This window comes from Dermacentor variabilis, chromosome 10 (assembly GCF_050947875.1).
Source record: "Dermacentor variabilis isolate Ectoservices chromosome 10, ASM5094787v1, whole genome shotgun sequence".
Taxonomy (NCBI): domain Eukaryota; kingdom Metazoa; phylum Arthropoda; class Arachnida; order Ixodida; family Ixodidae; genus Dermacentor; species Dermacentor variabilis.
The window spans coordinates 11,705,155-11,727,210 of record NC_134577.1 but is presented as its reverse complement, the minus strand read 5'-3'; the positions used below and the strand labels follow the sequence as shown (position 1 = coordinate 11,727,210).

The following is a 22,056-nucleotide window of genomic DNA, read 5'->3' as shown; positions in this document are numbered from 1 at the left end:
AAGCGTGCGCGCATTTTGTACAGGGGCGTTAGATTTGGGCAAATGCTACCAAATTAATGAGCAGTGCGTTTTCAGTTTTTTCTTCATCTTGTTTCATTTGACACGCCAGATAATTCGATCAATTCTGTCGGTCCCATCAAGGGTCGAATTAACAGAAGTCAACTATCTGTGTTCCACTAAATAAAAAATTATAAATTATGGGGTTTTTCGTGCCAAAACCACGATCTGATTATGAGGCACGTTATAGTGGAGGACTCTGGAAATTTGGACCTACTGGGGTTCTTTAACGTGCACTTAAATCTAAGTACACGGGTGTTTTCACATTTCACCCCCATCGAAATGCGGCTGCCGTGGCCGGGATTCAATCCCGCGACCTTGTGCTCAGCAGCCCAACACCATATCCACTGAGCAAACACGGCGGGTGTGTATTCCACTAGGTCTAACTTCTTGTGTTTTATGTATCTCATGGTCATCATGACAAACTTTATCACACTTTTGCTCCAATTTCCTGCTTGATCGCGCACAGTTGGCAATTTGGAATATCTGAAAGCTATTAGAAAAATAGTCGTACTAACGAGACAGCTATTCAATTCGAAGGCAGAGTCAACGAAGGCAATATTTGATTTGTTTTTTGAAGCTTTCGAATATTCACACACCCTTAACTATTCAATCCTGACAGCTACACCTGCATATTGGCAACTTTCACAAACATACTGCAGGCCCTGGTTCGACTGTTCATAGGGGCTAGATTTCCTTAATTCTTATGAGGCTGTCATCATATCGAGGCAACATACTACACAGGTGAAAGTGGGGAAGGGCAGATAAAGAAATGCTTTCACATTTAATTATATATGACGATAAAATGCAAAATGCTCACCAAATGGCCAAATGCCCTGAAGGCCATCTCTGAGCCAATCTCTTCTCCCATGGCAATCAAAGCAATGCCCAAGACAGCAACACTCTGCTGGCTGGACAAGTCCACTGACCCAGCCGTCTTTTCCTCCTTGTCCTCTTTCTTGTCCTTCTTCTCATCCTTCTTCTCTTCCTGCAAGAATAAAAGTGCACGCCACAACCATGTGTCAGAATCTGGACGCTTCTTACTTGTTTACAAATGCACAAACCGTACAGTAGAACTTTGTTCGTATGTTCTGGAAAAAAAATATGAGAAAAAAAAAAACAGGAACCATTCCACTCTGTGAAGGTGGATGACTAGCAAAGCTGTAGCACATCACATCAGACAAGGTTAGAAAAGGGTACATGTATTAATTTAACATCATTTGGTAATGATAGTGACGACAGCTTTGTGATATACACTGTTTGGTTTGATTACAACCTTAGACAGATTCTTGGCCAAAGTTAAAACTGAGTGAACCATTTCTTGTCTGGTTTTGAAACGTCCACATTGAAGTCTCCAATGATGACCGCAGGAGTAGGGTCATCACGGCTGACCCACGCAAAGTACATGGTCAGGAACTTCTCGATATCACACTTGGGTGTGCCTGGAGATATATACACAGTGGATATCACACAATTCCGTCTTTCGTTTGTACGACACAAATTAGGGGTGGAGTGCTTGAAGCCTGCATCACCTCTGCCATGGGTTGGATCGGTATTGCACTATCTCCGGGATCGGCTTAAGCTCATCTTTTTTTATTGCTGACACACAAACACAAGATATACATGGAACCCTAGCCATATAAAGCTTTGCGGCAAAACATCCTAACCAAGAAAATGTAGACTCAACTGTAGTTGACATCTACGTAATGCGAAGCAGTGTGCAAATCGTTGCACATGAGAAATGAGATGCCGATGGTGCATGTCGAGCTGGTGGAGCTTCGGTGGCCCAAGACACAGTTTGTTGTTTTCCTATGGCATAGTGTTTTTAGACAGCGACGAGAAACTCGAACGAAATCAAGCTGGCGGGCAATGCCGGATGCCAGCGAAATTAAACATGACACTCCCATCGTGCCACCTGCAGCAGGGAACAGCGACGAGTTCAGATCATCAGTTACTAAAAGCGTGCAGTACACTACCAACGGCACTATGTGCTACACGCTGTAAAACAGGTAAGTGAAGAAGCCTATCATGATAGGTATGGCAGTGACAGCTGTGAATGCGGCATGTGATGACCCCGGAGAAGATTTGCTGGTACCTGAATAAGAAACTAAGTGTGCAGCGGCGTTCTGTTCATGATCTTGCGCATTTTCTTTTTTACACGGGATCTAGCAGCCGGAAAACGTAACACATGATCACAGTTCGGCAATCTACTGAACATGGGTGCAAAAAAATCTTGTTTTCCGGGAACATATGAACCTATCATTTTTTGTGCACTCAATCGCGAACGTTGGCGCTGGGAATTCCTATGTAACGGGATCGTATCAATGCGGTTCTAGTGCACAACTCCATTGATTCGGATATCAAGTGACTGCAAAAATGTCAAAATTAACAGAACATAGAATTATCAAATGTATCGACATGCCTTTGTTTAATGAAGAAATCTACACTCCCCATTTCTTTAAAGGGATCTGAACATGAGCTTGTTTGCACTGCTTTACAGCGAAAAAACAGCAAAAAAAAAAAAAAAGAGAGAAAAACACGGGACAAGGAAGACCAGTCAGGACGAGTGCCAACTACCAACAGGTGCATCTACTTGGTGTACAAATATACAGTGAAACCTCGGTGATACGATAATGGCTGATAGGAATTTCGAGGTGAAACAAATTCATACAATTCCCCAGCCAAAGTCCACTGTATACTATGAGTCACATTTCGGATGTCCCGAACGCTCCCCCACATCGGCTTGGGTGATACAAATGAGAGAGCCGCGACCGCCGGCAGCAGAGTGACGAGGAGGCTGCGCCAAGCATGCCAAGGAGGGCCAGCAGGCGGACTGTTTCCATGTTCGCAGCGCACGGGGAGGCCGGCAAGGAAGCCAATAATACAGCAGCAACCGCATGCACTGTACTGAGTCGAAACAGTACGGTGAATGAGCGAGCCGCGACAACTGCGACCGCCGGCAACAGGGTGGCGAGGAGGCTGCACCAAGCATGCCGAGGCAGGCCGGCAGGAGGACAGTCCTCATGTTTGCAGTGCGCAGGGAGGCCAGCAAGACAGCCGATAACACAGCAGGTACTGCGCACACTGTACTGAGTGTAAACGGTCCGGCATTGGCATTCTCTCCCACATATTGCCGCTCGTGAGGCTCACGCTGTGCTGTAACCAACGTTCTTGCGGAGCCAGTTTTGTCAAGTTTGCGTACAACTTCCAGAATTCGCTGCTGGTCGACCTGGCGAAGAAAACCCAGAAGGACATCTGGGGTTTCTTCCATCATGAATAAATTTATAAAAATTAGTTTCTGGCTCTTTAACATGCTAATTTCATTTGTTTTTTGGTGACATGAATATTTTACACGACCCCTTGAGAGTCGTATCACCGACGTTTTACTGTACATCCCCTGGAGGAAAGAGGGTGCTTTAAAAACCTCCAAACCGTGTGTGCACCCTAGCGGTAAAATAGAACAAGAGCACTGAATTGCAGTCTTGAAGACAGCTAATCTCATTGTCAGTCAAGGCAACTGATGACGAGCTAACACATGATGGCTCCTTGCAACGCATGAATGCTTCATATATTTCACGAGTGTGCAGGTCATTGTACCAGAGCCAAATACAGCCCTGGTGAAACAAAGGCCTGAACTTGCCTTTGGCAGAATGAATAGCTAGAATGGCCAATTAATGGCCCATTTCAATTTTGCACGAAATCAGTTGTATCAAAAAAAAAAAAAAAAAAAAGAGGGGGTGGGTGAAGCATATTGACACAAGGAATGTCGACTCGAATGATACGCTGTTGAGGGAACTCTTCCTGCAGCACTCGCCATAGTCCACCCGCCTTGTCTTGACCACTGCAGGGGCTTGACCCTCAACTGCCTCACCCAGCGTGCTGTTCGAATCCATGAGGCGACTTCCCTTTGGTTGCTGCCCTCTCCTCAACACCAAAGTCCTCAGTCATATCACGTTTAGGGTCCCGGATCAACCAGCTTGCAGTTTCCATTGATGCCCTACGGACGCCCTCTCATGATCAGTGCAACTACTCCTCATGTCCTAGCCGCCGTTCGTCTTCCCCAAGTGGCCCCGCTTGTGCAGTGCTCGAAGCTTGCCTACTTGCTGGTGTCATCACACTTTCCAGCACCATGCCCGCCAGTGCAAGTCCCCATGCAACTGGTCAGGAAACACGCTGCGAGATCACTGACGGCAACACGTAACCTAGCCTTACAACTCGGTCGCTTTTTCTTAGTCATGAATCACATTTCTGGCCTGGGCTTCCTCATAGACACTGAGTGCTGAGGTCAGTATAATGCCATCCTCCAAGTGTGACCGCACTTCCGAGTCACCTGGACCTACGATCCGTGTGGGAAACTCTACCTCCATCGCAATGCATGGTCTGCGGTCCCTCCCTCTTAACCTTGACCTGTGGTGCATGTTCCAGTGAGTCTTCATCATAGCCGACGTCAATCAGCCTGTCCTCGGCTCTTATTTACTAACCCATTTCCATCTCGATGTCGGCATGCGCCGCCATTGCCTGACTGACAGCAAGACACGCCTCTCCATTCTTAGTGTTCTGCTGGCTGTCACTCCCACTGGCATCTGCACACTGATCCCTCCATGACCGTACGCTAGCGCCCTTGAAGACTTTCCTGAAGTCATGAGGCCCTGCAATTTAAATCAGTCGCCCAAGCACAGCGTAACTCACCCCATTGTCATGCGTGGTCTACCCGTCATAGCTCATCCGCGCTGCCCCTTCGGTAAGCTTCTGGCAATTGTTAAATGGCAATTCGATCACATGCTCCCGCTGGGTATTATTCACTCTTTGTCCAGCACTTGGGCCTCTCCACTCAATTTGGTGCCTAAGAAAGAACCAGGTAACTGGCGTCTGCGCGGCGATTACTGGGTGCCCAGCGGTCACACAGTCCATGATAGCTATCCCCATCCACACATCCAAGATTTCTCGGGCCACTTGAAAGGATGCAAGAGCTTTAGCAAAGTGTACCTTGCCAAGGCCATCGAGTATTGCCCTATTCAATTCATTCTTCAAGTCGAATAGTGACTATTTGTAAAATAAGTATTCTTCTAATAGCTTTCTAATACTCCAAATCGCCACCTGTACAGTAAATTTAATCCTAGTGGCCATAGTAGCCAAGACATGAGAAATTACGTAGCGAAGCACGCCACATACAGTGGAACACCGTTGATACATTCCTCGCTGTTGTGTTTTCCTGGCTCTTACATCATGTTTTTTTTCATGGTCCCAACCTAAATCCCACTGACTGCTATGTATAATGTTCCTACTTGATACAGTGCCATTCTGTAATATTCCCCCATCTTACTTGCATTAGAAGGTGGCCGCCACATAAATATAATGGTGCAGGGAGAAATTGACTCTTGCATGTTGAAAAAAGCGACCAATTCGTTGCAACACACTACCAATTTGTTGCAACATGCTTCCAATTCAATGAAACATGCTACCAACTCATTGCAACAAGCGACCGAAGTTTGAAATACACAAAGTTGCACAAGGCAGGCACTGCACAACATTGGGTGAAAGCATGCATAGAGCAATAGTTGAAGCACCTGAAAAAGTGCACATCACTTTAAACCTACCGGGAACCACACACTGGCTCAATTCTGTCAAGTGCAGGTCTGCATTTACTTTGGGGCCTGCAAGGGTCTTATTTGCATTTCACAATTGCTGGTTCTCTTTTAGTCAGCTTCGGCACAGTAGAACAGTGTTATGCAGTGAAGCATGCACAAAATATTGCGGTAAGGGCCACTGTCATGGAACACCGTTAGTGTCCCTTCATTATACATGCACACATATGCCGTTTATGGCAACAGTACAAGCACCGAGACATCTAATAACTGCAGTGACAGCCACTCGGACTATTTCTGAAGTTGTGCTGTGGTGATATGCGCACTTCCTCACGGTTACATTTTCCTGGCTGGCACGTTTTTTCCACGGTACATTTAACGACATATCAATGGGGTTCTACTGTATTACTCGGGGAGCCAGACTTTCATGGCTAAACTGCTATTACTTGCACTCACCAACGAGTCGTGAGCATGCAAACTGCTTATCTGCCCATAATGCTCCATTTGTGTTTCAGTACCGTATTTAATTGCATAATGATCGTGCTCACGTAATGATCGCACCCCTCAACTTTGTCATCAAAATTTGATTATTTTTTCTTTACCGAATAATGATCGCACCCTCAACTTGCCGCAGCGATATGTCGTGTGGCAAGTCTAGCTGATGATGATCATGCTTACCATGTGTTGAATGCTATGCGAACGGCTCTCCAAGACTTACCAAACGGTCTGCACGTACCAAATAGATTCTTAAGCAGATGCGCCTATTTTGTTCCTTTTGTCACTTTTTGCACTTCCAAGAAAAAAAAAGAAATCTACAACCAAACTTGCCTTGGCTTTATTATTTGTAGGCTTTATAATGGTTGCTAAGAAAAAAAAAAACCTTTTGATTTCTTTTGTCTGCACTCATGGGCATGCAACAAATCGCAAGCAGCAACGAGAGTAGCCACGTTCACATTGATACGTAAGTGTACCATATTCATACGCCAGCGCTTATAACACAGCTATTTGCCTACCCTTAGCGAAAACATGCAGCATTAGGATTGTAGTGAAGACAAACGAGGCAGTTTTTGCAGCATGCCCGCCATGTGTTTCTATGTCACTGGCAGGTGAGTGGGCCCATCTCTGTTTCTGTCCTCTCAAAATGGACGTGGCTACGGTATGGCCGCAAAGTTGCTGATATTAATGCTATTATTTATTACTGATACAGGAGAAACTGTTTCAACACACGCAATGTACTAACGTGAAGAAAAAAAATCGTGTTTGGCGTGTTCGGCTTGCTCCGTCGACCGCCATTTTTGTTTTGATGTCTTGCACTGTTACAGCGGCGGCTGCCTGTTTGTTGTCATCTCGCAGCAAATGCGGGATGATGAAATGAAATTTTTTTTTTTCACCGAAAGTTTACCCTGTGTAACAATCGCACCCCTAAATTTGCGTCAATTTTTTTTAAAAGTGTGATCATTATGCGAATAAATACGGTAAGTGCTTCATAACATGCAATGTAATAACAGAAACTTGCTAACATTGTGAATATACTAGGATGTGAAGATCAATTGGGAGAACAGCACTTCATTCTAGAAAAGCACTTGATTTCATTTGCTTCTGGCACTATTCGATATGATCAGGCAATTCGCATCCAATTTGGTCCCGAAAATTGACAATCGCACATCAATAAATATCAACTCAAGTCAAAGAAAGCAAGCCAGTAAAAGCCGCCCAACCTTTTCGTTTGCTTCATAATGCTCACTACAAATGTGCAGCAAATGCTGGATCTTCAACACATTGCCAGTGCCTGCAAGTGTTGAAAGCACGTCAGTATTGCCACTGCAAAGCACCGCCTGCAGAAAATGCACCGATGGTGTGAAAGTAAGAACTTACCAGCATATGCACAGATGTCCACAAGTGTAGTGGCCATGCTTCTGAAAGGCTCTGGCAATACCTCTAAAGTAGCTGTGATCGTTTCAGCTCCCTCTTGCTTGCCTGTTATGGATACAAGAGGAGCCAAAGTGAGGTAGCAATCAATCAATAAAATGTGGGCTGTATAACTTGTTTCACGTTTCCATTTTTATATGGTAAAGAAATAATGTCAGTAAAAGCCAGTAGCCCAGCAGAGGGTTTTAGCAGTGGCAGCCCTGCACACTTTTTCTTTCATAATTCATTGTTTGACTTTGAACAATCTACATACAAGTCCCCCCAAAATCAAATACATAACAATTTGAGCACGATAACTATATTGCAGTCTGCTTAAAAGCTCTGGAAAATGCTTTCGAAGTAGCTCAGTGGTAACATGCTACAGTAAAAGCTCGTTAATTTGAATTTCACGGGGATGCTACGAAAATTTAAATTATACAAAATTCGAACTAATGAAAGTCAGAAAAAATTTGGAGGATGTTAAGCTTCACCTTTAAGAGTGGAACGCGATAGCATTCGAAATTCCCTAACTGCTTCTCACACCTCCTGGCAACTGGAGCGTATGTAACCGTAATGTTTACCGGGAAACGCTTGCCGCGAACGCTATGCACGAAAGCAAGCTTTGTTGTGGAACCGCATCCTCTTGCGTGGGCTGCAATGCGGCATAGGCGACCGCCAGTTGGGGTTATTGCAAGGAACCAGGCGTGCCGTTCTGTGGACCCCAAGACACCCATCACGCAGGCGCACACAACATGGCGGACGCCGCAGCAGGTCTGTGAACGCACTGGCTGGTTTGTGTGTGTGAAGGTGTTTTTTTGAGTTTTCACATAACAGAATCATGCTTTCTCGTATAGTTAAATTACAATCCAAGAGCTATCATGTCTGTACGTTGTGTGCAAGTTGTAGTCTGAAATATTTCTACGTATTTTAGCTTGAGAAATTTAATTAGTTCAGTCAATTTCTTGCGTTGCGTGGAAGGCCTGGGTATACGTGGCTCGAAAATCTTTTAGCTGAGACGACGCCCGACGCCGCACGCCCATGCGAGACGCCAACACTGACGCCAGATTTTCTGCGGCATGGGCTCCTTAACACTATCACATTAAATAATCGCTCGGTTAAGGCGCATATATAGTCCGACAATGCTTGAACACGCGTGCTCACACGCTATGTCCCGTTGGAGTTAACGACAACGCCTATACTTTGCAGCACTGGTGTAGCCAACATAACCGGACGCGGCCAACGCAGTCCGATGTGCCCAACCTCGAGATGGCTCTTGCTCCATCCACACGTTGTCATGCCAATTTACGAGGGGAAAAAAAAAAAAAAAAAAGTTGCAGTTTCACTCGAACAGCGAAGCATCGATTCCGATAGCGAATTAGTAGGTAGCTATAAGGAGCAAGGATAGCAGTTTTATCGGCCGTATCAGTTTGTAAACATTCGCTTACTAATTAAATTAACAAGTACGCTGTCACGCACACACAGGTAAATGAAACACATCTCGCTCGATGACCGCGAAAACTCTGAAAAACGCCGGAGTGAGGAATCGTGGCAGTAGAGCGAGCGAATTGATCTTCTTACAGCTCTCGCTTCAATGCAAATGAAACGTAGACAAGCACATCGCATATGAAGTTACCGGCACTATGCACACTCTACAAACATCGCAGATCGCTTTGAAGATGAGGCCCATTTGGGCGTGTGCTTTAGCCACGTCGCAGGTTGCTTTCAAGATACGGCGCCCGCACGGCCATGCCGTAAGCAGCAGCTGCCGAAGAAGAACGTCCTCCCGTCCCCTCCCTTGCTCCCTCCACCTCACCCACATGCCTCACACGCGACAGGAGAAGGTGCGCATTCGCCCTGCCTTCCTCGCTTGCACAAGCGAGATTGAGCAGCGTTCGCCGGGTCACTCTCGCATGCTTTCGCTCGCACATACAGCGTACGGCGACGATTTTATAATAATAATATTTTGAGTTTTACGTGACAAAACCACTTTCTGATTATGAGGCACGCCGTAGCGGAGGACTCCGGAAATTTTGACCACCTGGGGTTCTTTAACGTGCACTTAAATCTAAGCACACGGGTGTTTTCGCATTTCGCCCCCATCGAAATGCGGCCGCCGTGGCCGGGATTCGATCCCGCAACCTCATGCTCAGCAGCCCAACACCATAGCCACTGAGCAACCACGGCGGGTGGCGACAATTTTATCACCCTTGAACTTTATACGGAACCCCACGGGAGAGAAGCGACATGCAACAGAGGCATTGGTCATGCCTGTTCAGGCGCAAACGCATCTCTCTCTAGTCATGCCTAAACATAGGGCCATGGATGGAAAAATCAAAGCCGTGCAGCAACGCCAGCATCGCCAATGTGCTCCCACATATTAGCACTTTCCCCATTAATGATGGTGTGGAGTTCGAATGATTGGTGACGGTGCGAATTTCAGTGTAAATTAGCGGGACGTGTTACATATTGCTTTCAATACATTGCTGGACGGACTGCAGCGGCTACTTCGAATTATCCAAAATATAGAATTAACGAGTTGTGAGTTAACGAGCTTTTACTGTACTCTCTTATTATACAACTTCATCGGTGAGCCAGTGTTTAAAATACCTTGCTACCTGCATCCCTCCCAACAAACACAATTTTTTCGCACATTCATGCGCTTCAGCAACAGCAAGTGCTGAAAATATATTTTTAAAAAACCTAGCGTATTTACTCGCATAATGATGGCACTCACATAATGATCGCACCCGTGAATTTTATCATCAAAATTCTATTTTTTTTTTCTTTCCCATGTAATGATCGCACCCTGAACTTGTTGCAGCGATATGTCGTGTGCCAAGTCTAGCTAATGATGACTGCACTTACCATCAGTCGAATGCTACGCGAACGACTCTTGAAGGCATGCCAAGAGGTCTGCTTGAACCCAACGTTCTTAAGTAGATGCCCATTTCATTCCTTTCATCACTTTCCGCACTTCCATGAAAAAAAAAAAAAAAAAAGCTACAACCAAATTTGCCTTGGCCTTATTATTTGTAGGCTTCATAATGGTTTTGGTCAACAACAACATAAAGGGCGCCTTTTGATTATTCTCGTCTGCACTCGTGGGCATGCAACAAATCACGAGCGGCAACGATAGTGGCCACAATTACACTGATACGTGAGAAGTGTACCCTATTCGTACGCCGATCCATTATGCAAAAAAGAGGTGAGGCGTGCAGACAGGACACAAGAGTAGAGAAGTGGACAACATGAACGCCGACTATCAATTGAAGGGAGCACTGAGGCGAAAAAAGAAAGAAGACAAGACTCATCTGCGCAAGCTCAGGAATGGTATCACCACGTGTCAGTCGGGTACATGTGCCGGTCTACATGAGAGATAACTGTTAAGGCACTTAATCTCTTCCTTATGTAAAGTAATTGAAGGCTGACTCATGCACGCACTTCCATCATTATAGATATGCCATGCCTTTACCAGAAGATGCATATCTTCATTCTTATGCCGGTACAATATTGCACATTCATCCAACTCTGGCGTGCAGTTACAATCTTGGCAGTGTAGGGAAAGATTAGAAGGCAATCCACCGGTTAACGATCTTTTACGTTCAATTAGCCTCTGATTGATACACCATCCCATTTGCCCTACGTAGAACTGGCCACAGCTAAGGGGAATTTTATAAACCACACCCATACGACAGTCAGTAAAACTGTTGTTCTTATTGTGCTTCACTGGACAAATATCTGTTTTTTGTCTTTTATCTGCTCCTTTTTCCTCTGTACGGCAGCGCATATCTTACCTAGCTTATTGGGAGCAGTGAAAGCAACATTAACATCATATCTACTTGCAACTTTTTTAAGCCTGTGCGACACTGAATGAATGTATGGAATAGCCACTACTCTTTTTTTGCTATTACTGCTTTTTCTAATCACGTCCGTCCCCCTCAAACAGACTTCTTTAGGGGCTCAGCCACAGTGGCCACTGCTACACTAGGATAACCTGCTTCTAACAGGTGCCGGACCTGCGCATTAAAACTGGTGCTCATTTTGTGCATGCAGGACCTCGTGAAAGAAGACTTAAGGCACGACATGGCAATTCCGTTTTTTACTACTTTAGAATGCTTGGATTGAAAGTTTAGCAACGGCTTTGAAGATCTTGGGGAGTACTGCCAACAAACGTGATTTTGTTCGAAGACCAAGGAAATGTCAAGAAATTGAATTCCGCGTCGCTGAGGAAATTCCTTGGTAAACTTTAATCCTCCTCCATAAAGTTTAAATTGCTCACTTACTGAGGTAGCAGCAGAATCGAATGCTTCCCTGTTGCAGAAAATCAGGTAATCAATGAATTAATGAATTCGTACGCCGACGCTTGTAACGCAGCTAAGCTATTCGGCCACCCTTAGTGGAAACGTGTCATATTAGGATAGCAGTGAAGACAAATGTCGCAGTTTCCGCATCATGCCCGTCATGTGTTTCTATGTCACTGGCAGCTAAGCGCGCCCATCTCTGTTTCTGTCCCCTCAAAGTGGACATGGCTAGGTGATTGTCGCAAACTTGCCGATATTAACTATATTATTCATTACTGATACCGAAGAAACTGTTTCAATGTGTGTAATGTACTCATTAGAAGAAAAATAATCACATTCGGCGCGTTCGGCTTGCTCCGTCGGCCGCCATGTTTATTTTGGTCTCCCGCACTGACAGTGGCAGCCAGCTGCTTGTTGACCCGTTGTCATCCCGCAGCAAATGCGGGATGAAAAAAGAAAATGTTTCTTTTCGTCGGGAATTTAACCAGCATAATGATCGCACCCCTGAATTTGCATAAAGTTTTTTTTGACAAAATGTGCGATCATTATGCAAGTAAATACGGTATTTAAATTCTGGGGTTTTGCATGCCACATGATTAAGAGGCATGCTGTAGTGGGGGACTCCAGATTAATTGTGTTCACTTGGGGTTCTTTAACGTGCACCTAATTCACAGTGCCGAGGTACTTTTGTATTTTGCCACCCATCGAAATGCAACCACCGTTGCTGGAATTTGATCCCGAGCTCTTGTGCTTAGCAGTGCAATGCCAAAGCCACTACAGTGGGTGCTGTTGAAAATCTAGTGATCCAGTGTGCTACAGAACTTGCTGCAATATATTGTACCCCTTTTCCCCCTGTTATGCGATCACTTTCGTTACTGCATGGGCGTCTATAACCCATTTGTCAGTGAGAACTGCTGGTCTATTGCCCAACATTTGTGTAGTGGTTGCAACTAACACATGAGCTGAGACTGCACTCATACCTAGGTAGCAGAGGCCCAAACCAAGGGGAAGGAAGCGAGCATAAGTGTCCTTGAGGTCAGCCTCAGACTTTTCCAGAAGGGCGGTCATGATGGTTGAGGTGACATCGCCATTGCCCGAGCCGACTGCCACCATGCCACAGGCGATGGAAGTCACAGCCAGCACCTGGGTTTAAGCAGCAGTTGCATGTAAAATAGTATGAACATTTAATCGTGCCTGGTAACTGTCTTAAACACTAAAAAAATAAGCTAGACTAATGACAGGGTAATAACTGCTCAGATGTTAGCACTTAAATCGCACAAAATCACCGCAGTTTGCAGAGCCATATCTAATCTTTCCCGCCTCTAAGCGACATCGTTCGAAAGCTCTATGTTTTACCCTTCCGCTTCTCAATTCCTTGGTCGTTGCCATCTTGTGACAAAAGTCCAAACACAAAAGAATTGTGGTTCTGCTGGAGGTGGTCATATGGGCCCTTCAGATTGGCTGCCGAGCTGGAAGGTGTCTCCCCATTGGTAGCTGCTGCGGCAGTGAGCAAACTGGCAACCACAGTTGTCTGCTTTGCAAATCGTGCAGGCATCTACATTTGACATGCAGAATTCGGATTTCTGAGAGCTCCCAGGTTAGTGATGGAGCGTCACTAGTTTGAGAAGAAATGTTTGACAAAGCACGGCTTCGGAAAACGGAAACGCAAGCCTCCTACGCGAGAAAAATACGGCGATTAGCGGGAGAAGCAGCGCACCCGATTGAACATGCGGATAATGTGACGTGTCATCTTGAACTGCGTGACTCCAGCAGCGAAGCCTACAATCGCTCTGCGCCATCGACACTGATAACACAGTCGACGCAATGCACCTCGGCGTATGGCCTTGTGAATCATTAGCAGAGATTGCATTTCTGGAGGCGACGCGGGTCGAAGGTTACCATCGCCAGCAAGGACGGTGTACTCTGTTTCTGATGCATCGTGCGACATGGACATGCAGCCTGCAAGCGAGCCCCAACCATCGACGAGCTACAGTGTGATAACCAAAAATTCACTGGACGAACCATCGCCTAAACACTGCACCATTCAGATGCACCTTGAGCCACGTTTTGTGTCAGCAGTGACGCCAGAAGCGCAAGTGTGCAGCGTTCGCAACTCCCTTCGGCAGTGTCTGCAACTAAACGGAAGTTCAATTTGATGGACTAGCAAGGCCAAGAACAAATTTTAAAAGCCCATCAAACGATGAGGCAAAGGTGCAAGAAGATGCCTGACAGCTATGATGTCGACTATTACAGCCCTGGTGCATTCTAATAAATCTGCACTGCTTGCAAAACTTTGTAGCCCGTTTTCTCAATTGTGTTTATTTTTGGCGGTCACCTTGCTCGTGGAAAGCATAGCATAACAATGGCTGGACCGATCTTGATCCTGTTTGTTTTGCTGTGATCTATAAACTGTGCTGTACCATAAGACAGTCTTGAAATGTTTCTTTATCTTTTGATTATTTTATTATTTCACAATACCTGCATGGTTCTATACAATGAAGCACAGTCACATGCATCTCATGTTGAGCAACAAATTATTAGAGCCCTAAAAAAATATATTAGACATGTGGGCAAACATACAAACCAGTTCCCTAACATGTTTCGTTACTATGACAGGCTTTCCACATGCAAGGAACTTGTAAATTCTTATAAAACAAATACTAATGAAGATATCATAATGAATTTTTAGATTTCTCTTTATTGCAATGTGCGGTGTGGGTGCCAAATTTCTGCCCTTTCTGCCAAGAAGAAAAAGGTTATTTCTCATACCCTCCTCTCCCCTTAAGTGGGCGTATGCCTGTTTTTCCTTTCTTTTTTTTTTAAGACAGAGAAAGAGAAAAGGCGGGGAGGTTAACCAGAAGCTAATCTCCAGTATACAACCAAAGCACACATTTTCCAGCATGTTTTTCTTTCAAATGAGCCTTTAGATATTTTGGCCTGAAGTACTTGCAAAAATGTTGCTTGCTTGCAACAGGGTGCAATCCAAAGCACATCCAAAGCCAGCAGTCTGTTGGATGGTGGATGCAGCTACAATCACAATCATCATGAGTATTTTATGTCCACTGCCAGAGCAAATGCATCTCCCAGCGAGCTTCAGTTACTCCCAATGCTACCTTATGCCTGCAAATTTCTTGCAAATGCAAACAGCTGCATTAGATGTCATGCACTGATATGAGAATATTAGACATGTAATTTTTATCAGACATGCCAGTTTTATACAGAATCTGTATTTGCAAAGAAAACCAGGGCATTTAACACACTGGCTGTTTCACAGCCAGAAAGACAAAACAACGAAATGAAAAACCAAAATCGCAATGGACAGAACAAGTCAGACACCAACCTCCATTGTGGACTTTGGATCTGTGAAAACGGGCAGCAGCAGAGGAATGACCTCACTGTGGTTGGATCCCGCGTATGCCAGGCCCAATCTGCACAAGTGGGGCGTTGCGCACATGAAGATTCAGATACATAAAACATACCAAAAGTTATTGCTTGCTCACAAGTTCTAAATGTAGTATTTGCATGTAAATAACGCAACCAAGAATGTGATGTGAAGGGGATGTAGAGAGAGTCCCTCAAATTTAAAAAAAAAAAGAAAGAAAGGAAAAAAATGTCATGAAGTGATGCCGTGAAAAAAAAAAAAAAAAGATATGTAAGCCATGCACGAAAAGCAGATATCTGCAGGGCTTTATTATTCATTGTTACTGCAAAATTATCACTGCAACTCCCATCATATTCACGGAAACAAGGTAACTCTAAATATTTCAACCATGAGGGAAAATGCGATACAGTGAAAGCTCGTTAAACCATAGTTGGCCGGAGCTCAGAAAAAGTATGTACTAAACGGTGCTACTGCTTAACGGAAATAGCATGAGATCGCCCAATTGCCTGTCAAAAACGGAACTCAGAGAGAGTGCGATGAAAGGGGAAAAGAAACATGCAGTATTTATTCGTTTTTCGTGACAAAAGTTATTTTCGTTTGATGCCGCGGCGGCCTCACAGCGACGACCGCGGCCTCAAACTTACTGAAGCTGTGAGACACCTTTTCAGCCAGCTCCCTCTTCTCCGCAAACACTTGCATGACAGATTCCTCGTTGGCCTTGCATATTCTCCGTGCATGGGCGCGGCAGCACTGCAGATGTCGCAGGGTGCCTATTTAATTGCGGGGTGCTGTTCTTGTCACGATGATTGCATTAATGAGGCTGACGTAACGCAAAGCTTCTGCCACTGTCGGGCCTGAATCGCCCATGCTGTCGCTTTCCGTGCCATCCTTATCACTGTCGCTAGGCGACACTTCGACAACAACAGAGGCAATGATCGCGAAAAGTCGAACCTTGTAGCCAACACCTCTTCGCAGTCGCAGGCCGAGAAACTGCTGCTTCGCATTCCAAATGCCACACACTGTAGTCAACAGCAGATCCCTGTTGCGTGTCAGCGTCGACTTCGTGTCACTTTCGATAACACAAACGAAGTATAATTTTTCATCTATGCTGAGCACCTGGCGTCTTTTTAATCCGAGCTTCGGCATGATGCGAGTCCTTGTTTTCACGGCGCCATAACGCTCTCTCGCATGGTGCCAAAATGATGTTGATGTGGCATCACGCGCAAACGCACAGGGCACTTGGAGGCCGTTGTTCGGATCCATGGTTCTGCTGCACACGCAAAGTCGGCTACCACATCAGCCGGGGTGGCCACATCTTTGAGGCTTGTTGTTCTGCCGGACAACCCGATGGAAACAACGCAGCGCTGTGTTTGCGCAACGAAAAGTGGAAACCCTACGTGTTAACCGATACATACGCAATAAGCTGGTACGGTTTATGTGGATACAAAACACATTATGTTCAATGGCTGCTGAGTCGGGGATTTGACTTTACTACTCTTAAAACCAACTACTGTTTAAGCGGGTACGGTTTAACGAGGTTTTACTGTACGAATATGCTAAGCTACAAGGCATTTCATGGCCATGTCTCTTCCTGGAGTTCATTAAAAGTGGCACAGCTTTCTTCATGGCATGAACACTACAACCACCAGAGTGTGCAACAGGGTAATAGCCCTGCATATCAGGCAATGTGAAATGCAGTGAGCATGTGAACTGGTCATTACCATGTCACATGTGCTACTTCAAGTGCATGTCTGCCAGTACTATCAACCATACTCATGCACACTGTGATGTGGGTCATAACAAGGCGAAGAGTGCTTGAAAGTACACAGCACGGTTTCAAGTTTACACACAGTGTCCTGTGCTGGCACAGAAAATGAGACAGGTAAAATGCTAACTGTATGGTCCTAACAATGGAGCGAGGTTGCTAAACAACTCCTGGTGGTATATTTGATTAATGGCAAGCATCTGCAAGTAAGTACATAAATGATGCAATGGAATCCAACTTTTATCTCGAGCAGAAATTACTAATTATGTGCTGAATACAGTGCAATACATGCTGTATGGCATAAATAAGCTTCATACAAAGTCAAACCTCAATATAACGAAGTTGTACTTGCAGCAAAAAATCAGGAGTTTCGTTAATTTGAATTCTTAAGGTTTCAGCAGTAAAAACATTTTCACAAATTCCCAGAACATTGCTGGTAGACAGTATCTTGTCACTAAGGACTTATGAAATAATCGCCACAACAGCGTGGTTACGAATGCCAGTGCATGTGGTGTAGATAGTGCTGAGAGAAAAGCATCGGCATGGCTCATGGCGTCCAAGATTTGCATATGTTGTGTCGCGCAGTGCCATAAATCTTGGATGCCATAGCTGACCGGGCTTAGTGCCCACAGCACTTACACAGCCCACAAATTAAAACAAAAGTCTAAAGAAATATGGATATTCGTCCTTGACTTCCTTGCTTAGGCTACACGAGACATACACTGTCTCCGGTATAGTCTCACTTTGCTATAACACTTGCTCGCCAAGGTTGGTTATGAGGATGACAGCATGACGATGATGCAGTAACGACGAATCGGCTATGACAATGACGGTAACAAATCGATGAGATCACGATTCTGAAATGATGACGCGTGTATGACTACAGTAAAAGCTTGTTAATTCGAAAATTTGGATAATTCGAAATAGCCGCCGTGGTCCGTCCAGCAATGTATTGAAAGCAATATGTAACACATCCCGCTAATTCACACTGAAATCCGCACCGTCACCGATAATTTGAACTCCGCGCCATCATGAATGGGGAGAGTGCTAATATGTGGAAGCACATTGGCGATGCTGGTGTTGCTGCACGGCTTTGCTTTTTTCCATCCGCAGCCCTATGTTTAGGCCTGACTAGAGAGAGATGCGTTTGCGCCTGAACAGGCATGACCAATGCCTCTGTTGCATGTCGCTTCTCTCCCGTGGGGTTCCGTATAAAGCTCAAGGGTGATAAAATCGTCGCCACCCGCCATGGTTGCTCAGTGGCTATGGTGTTGGGCTGCTGAGCACGAGGTCGCGGGATCGAATCTCGCTGTTCGGGTGAAACAGGAAATTTTTTTTTCCCCCGCGCCAGTTGGCATGACAACGCGCCGATGGGGCAAGAGCCATGTTGAGGTTGGGCACGCCGGACTGCGTTGGCCGCGTACGGTTACGTTGGCTACACCAGTGCTGCAAAGTATAGACATTGTTGTTAACGCCAAAGTGACATAGCGTGTCTGCACGCGTGCTCAAGCATTGTCGGACTACATACGTGCCTTAACCGAGCTATTTTTTCTCTCTGGCTTTCAATAGTTCAAATTTTTGTAGTATCCCCGCAGAATTCGAATTAGCGAGCTTTTACTGTACAATGGCATGACGATGACTGTTTCACAAAATCTGTATGATGACAATGGACCTTTGCACCGGAAGCCTCGAACCAGAGAGTCGGAAACGGATATCAGGCCCCCGATAGCGAGAGTAGCTAGCGTCTCATAGTCGCCCTCTCTTGCTGGACTGTCATGCACACAGTTCCCGCATTGACTGCACTACATTTTTGCGATTTTAAGCTTATCCGCAAAGGCTATGCGAACGTCCGGGCAGCACTGCGCTGTGTACGGTTGTTCGAACAACCAGAATAAGCGCAATGCAGCAAGAAAAGTGCAATGCAGCACGCACAATGTTCTGCAAGAGGACTGCGGCTGCGACATGTACCTGTTGTATCGGTTTCCTGCCAACGGCGTACTGAAGCATCACTGCATCACTGGATTAGCGCTGTAAATCTTAAGGGATTCGTCTCTATGGAGTCGTCGCGCGTCTGCTCGATTCACTTTATTGACGGGAAGCGGACATCTGAGAATCCAGAGTCAATGCTTCAGCTCGGATACGCGAGGAAGGTAAGGTGCGCTGTGCGTGTCTCCGTCGTCAGCCCCTAATGTTTAGATGGGCTATAATTATGCAAATATGACGATTGGTGCCCGATATCGACGGGTGCCTCAGAATCAGGCGGCAAGCGGACAGTGGCTGACGTCGATGCCATTTTACAATCGCACGGACTGATTCGCAGCCACGGGCGCTCAAAACAGAAAAGTATTCACTTTAATGCGTAAAGCGACATCCCTCAACACTGGTGACACTTACACTAAAGGTCCAAAACGACGCTGAGGAGACTTAAGACACGGAGAATCATAGGTGAAAGCAGCTGCAGCACTGAGCTGACGCTTGCTGGCGCCATCCGGCAGTCGCGCGCAGTCATATGGCCGCTGCCAGCAGAAAAGTTTCCGTCTCGATGCGTAGCCGATGCCTCTTGACACTGGTGAGAATAGCACGAAAGTGGCAAGACGACTCTGAAGGCCGAACATACAGAGAGCCACAGATTTAGATAGCAACCAACGCTTTTTGATCTGTCTTTTGATAGCAACAGCAGCGCTGAGCCAGCTGAGGCTGAGCAACGACAGTCCAGTATGGCATCGCCGCCAAGCAGACGCTAGGCGGCACTGGTAGTCCAAATATGGTGGCGCCCGTGTAGACCTCAGTGCAAAGGTCTATTGGATGACGAAGCTGGAATGATGATGGAACAACTATGATGGCATGACAACAGTGACATACCGTAATGCTCATTGAATTACTGCATCATGATTACGACAGAATGACAAAGAATGATATCAAGGAACGACAAAGGCAGCATGACTACAATGGGATGACGCTTGTGAAGTGATGGCGTTGGTCAGGCAACAGTGATGATGATAATGTGGCAGCGATGGCATGACGAGAATGGGTGACGAAGTCAAATATGACAATGAGGGAACGACCATGACTGCATCATGACAATGTTATGACAATATATATACGACGACCCAATGACAATGATGGAATGACAATGGTATCAGGACAATAGGATGATGACGACTAAATGGCAATGATAGAATGACAACAACGCCATCACGATGACGCCGTTACGACAACGGCGTGATGAGGATCAATGAAAAAGCGGGAATGAACCCAACGGACTTGCAACGGTATGACAATGAATGCCTAACAACTGTATAACAATGATGGTGTGATGGCGACATCATGATGAGAGCCGGGTGATCAAGTTGGAATGATGACGATGCAACGATCATGACGGCATCCTGACGAAGAGTGCATATCTAAAGTGTCAAAAGCTATCAGACAACTTGGAAGACTGGGTTGGCCAAAGACATGATGACAGCACTCAATGACCACAAACACTAGCTGACACAATGTGAGCGAATGCTTTGCACTGTGGCTTGATACCTGAGATTATGTGACTTGAATGTGCATAAAGGCGCCAAACATCTTGGCTCAAACTTTTTGCTTGCTGCAGATTACTGTATTTACTTGATTATAATGCGAGTTCTTTTCATTATTTTCGTTGCTTGAACTCATCTCTCGCATTACATTCGAATAACAGCAAAATCCGGAACTTTAAAACAAATATCCCAGATTCTGCAGTAATTAGTATTACACTGGCAACCTGTACCTTTAGTCTCAATTCAATCCATAGACAGGTTGACCGAAGCCAAACTTGATTTTTGTTGCCATCAACACCATTTTCGCTGTACAGTAAAACCTTTTTAAACCGTATCTGTTTAAACAGTAGTTTCGTTTTGAAGTCAAATCCCTGACTCAGCATCCATTGAACATAATGCGCTTTGTATTTGCATAAACCGTACCAGCTTGGTGCATACATATTGGTAAACACGCACTGTTTCCACTTTTCGTCGCACAATCATAGCAGTAGGTCGGCCAGGCAGAACAATGAGCCCCGCAGGTCAGAACGGCCTCAGAGTAACAATTGCAGGGTGCACTTGGAAGGGTGAAGCCACAACAACATCAACATCATTTCGGCGCCATGTCAGAGAGCATTGTGGCCCATGTTGTGGCATCATGCAAGCTAGGACTCGCGTCATGCCGAAACTCGTACAAAATCCGAGTGCTCAGCATAAAAGAAAAATTGGACATCATTTGTGGTATTGAATGTGGCGCGAATAAGCTGGTGCTGGCATGCAATAAAGCCCCTGCATCCACGCGCCACCGCCGCTTTCTTAAGTAGCGACAACCTTTGTATTGCGCCGCCTTTTCTCCTCACACCAAATCCGGTTCCGGTATTTCCGGTTCCGGCATTTCCTGTTTAAAAATTTCCGGTTCCGGCGTTTCCGCTTCCTGGAGTTGCGCTGCGGGAATTTCCGCTTTGACTGCTGTTAGACGATGGTGAGACGCCCGCGCGTGCTTAGCAGAGCTGTGGCAGTCACCATAAGAAGAATGCAAAGGGGACAAGCTGTTGTATTCCGCTGAAGTAGTAGTTCGCGGTCGCTGTTTTCCAAATGCACGAAAAACGGCAGTGATCTCCAAGCGCCCAGGCACTACATTCCACTGTTCGTTGTCGCTCGTGCCACAACCGGTCGCAGGCTGACGCGAAGCAGCGATCACGAGCAGATCGCTGGTTACAATAGGCGGTGGTTCTTGGATGGAATCGCATTCACAGTTTCAGCCGCAGCTGGTGCAATTAAAGCTTCTCCAGCGACGCGAAAGTAAACAATGCTAAAAAACAAGGCGTCACTTCCACTCGGAACAGGAAGCTGCAGCTACGTAAGTTCCGCTTGGAGCCGGAAGCTAAGGAGGTGAGTGGGAGAGGCGCGTGGAGGAGGACTGCAAGTTGGCGGTACTTAACCTGGTCGGCGGAAACGTGTATGGAGGGGCTTTAGCATGCAAGAGGGATCTACCGTTGACTATGTGTGTGGCATTTGGAATTTGAAGAAGTTGCTCAACAGTGCTGCTGCA

General features: G+C 45.8%; 1 protein-coding gene across 1 annotated transcript in view; it reads right to left on the bottom strand.

Moving 5' to 3' along the window:
* Nucleotides 1-22,056, bottom strand: part of Rpn1 (regulatory particle non-ATPase 1) — a 61,096-nt gene that overhangs the window by 13,428 nt on the left and 25,612 nt on the right. Inside the window, exons 12-16 of the mRNA XM_075671555.1 lie at nt 15,192-15,279; nt 12,832-12,994; nt 7,518-7,619; nt 7,361-7,431; nt 878-1,045 (exon numbers count right to left, since the gene is read on the bottom strand). Of these exons, the coding sequence (XP_075527670.1) occupies nt 878-1,045; nt 7,361-7,431; nt 7,518-7,619; nt 12,832-12,994; nt 15,192-15,279 (592 nt within the window). The remainder of the gene's footprint in view (nt 1-877; nt 1,046-7,360; nt 7,432-7,517; nt 7,620-12,831; nt 12,995-15,191; nt 15,280-22,056) is intronic.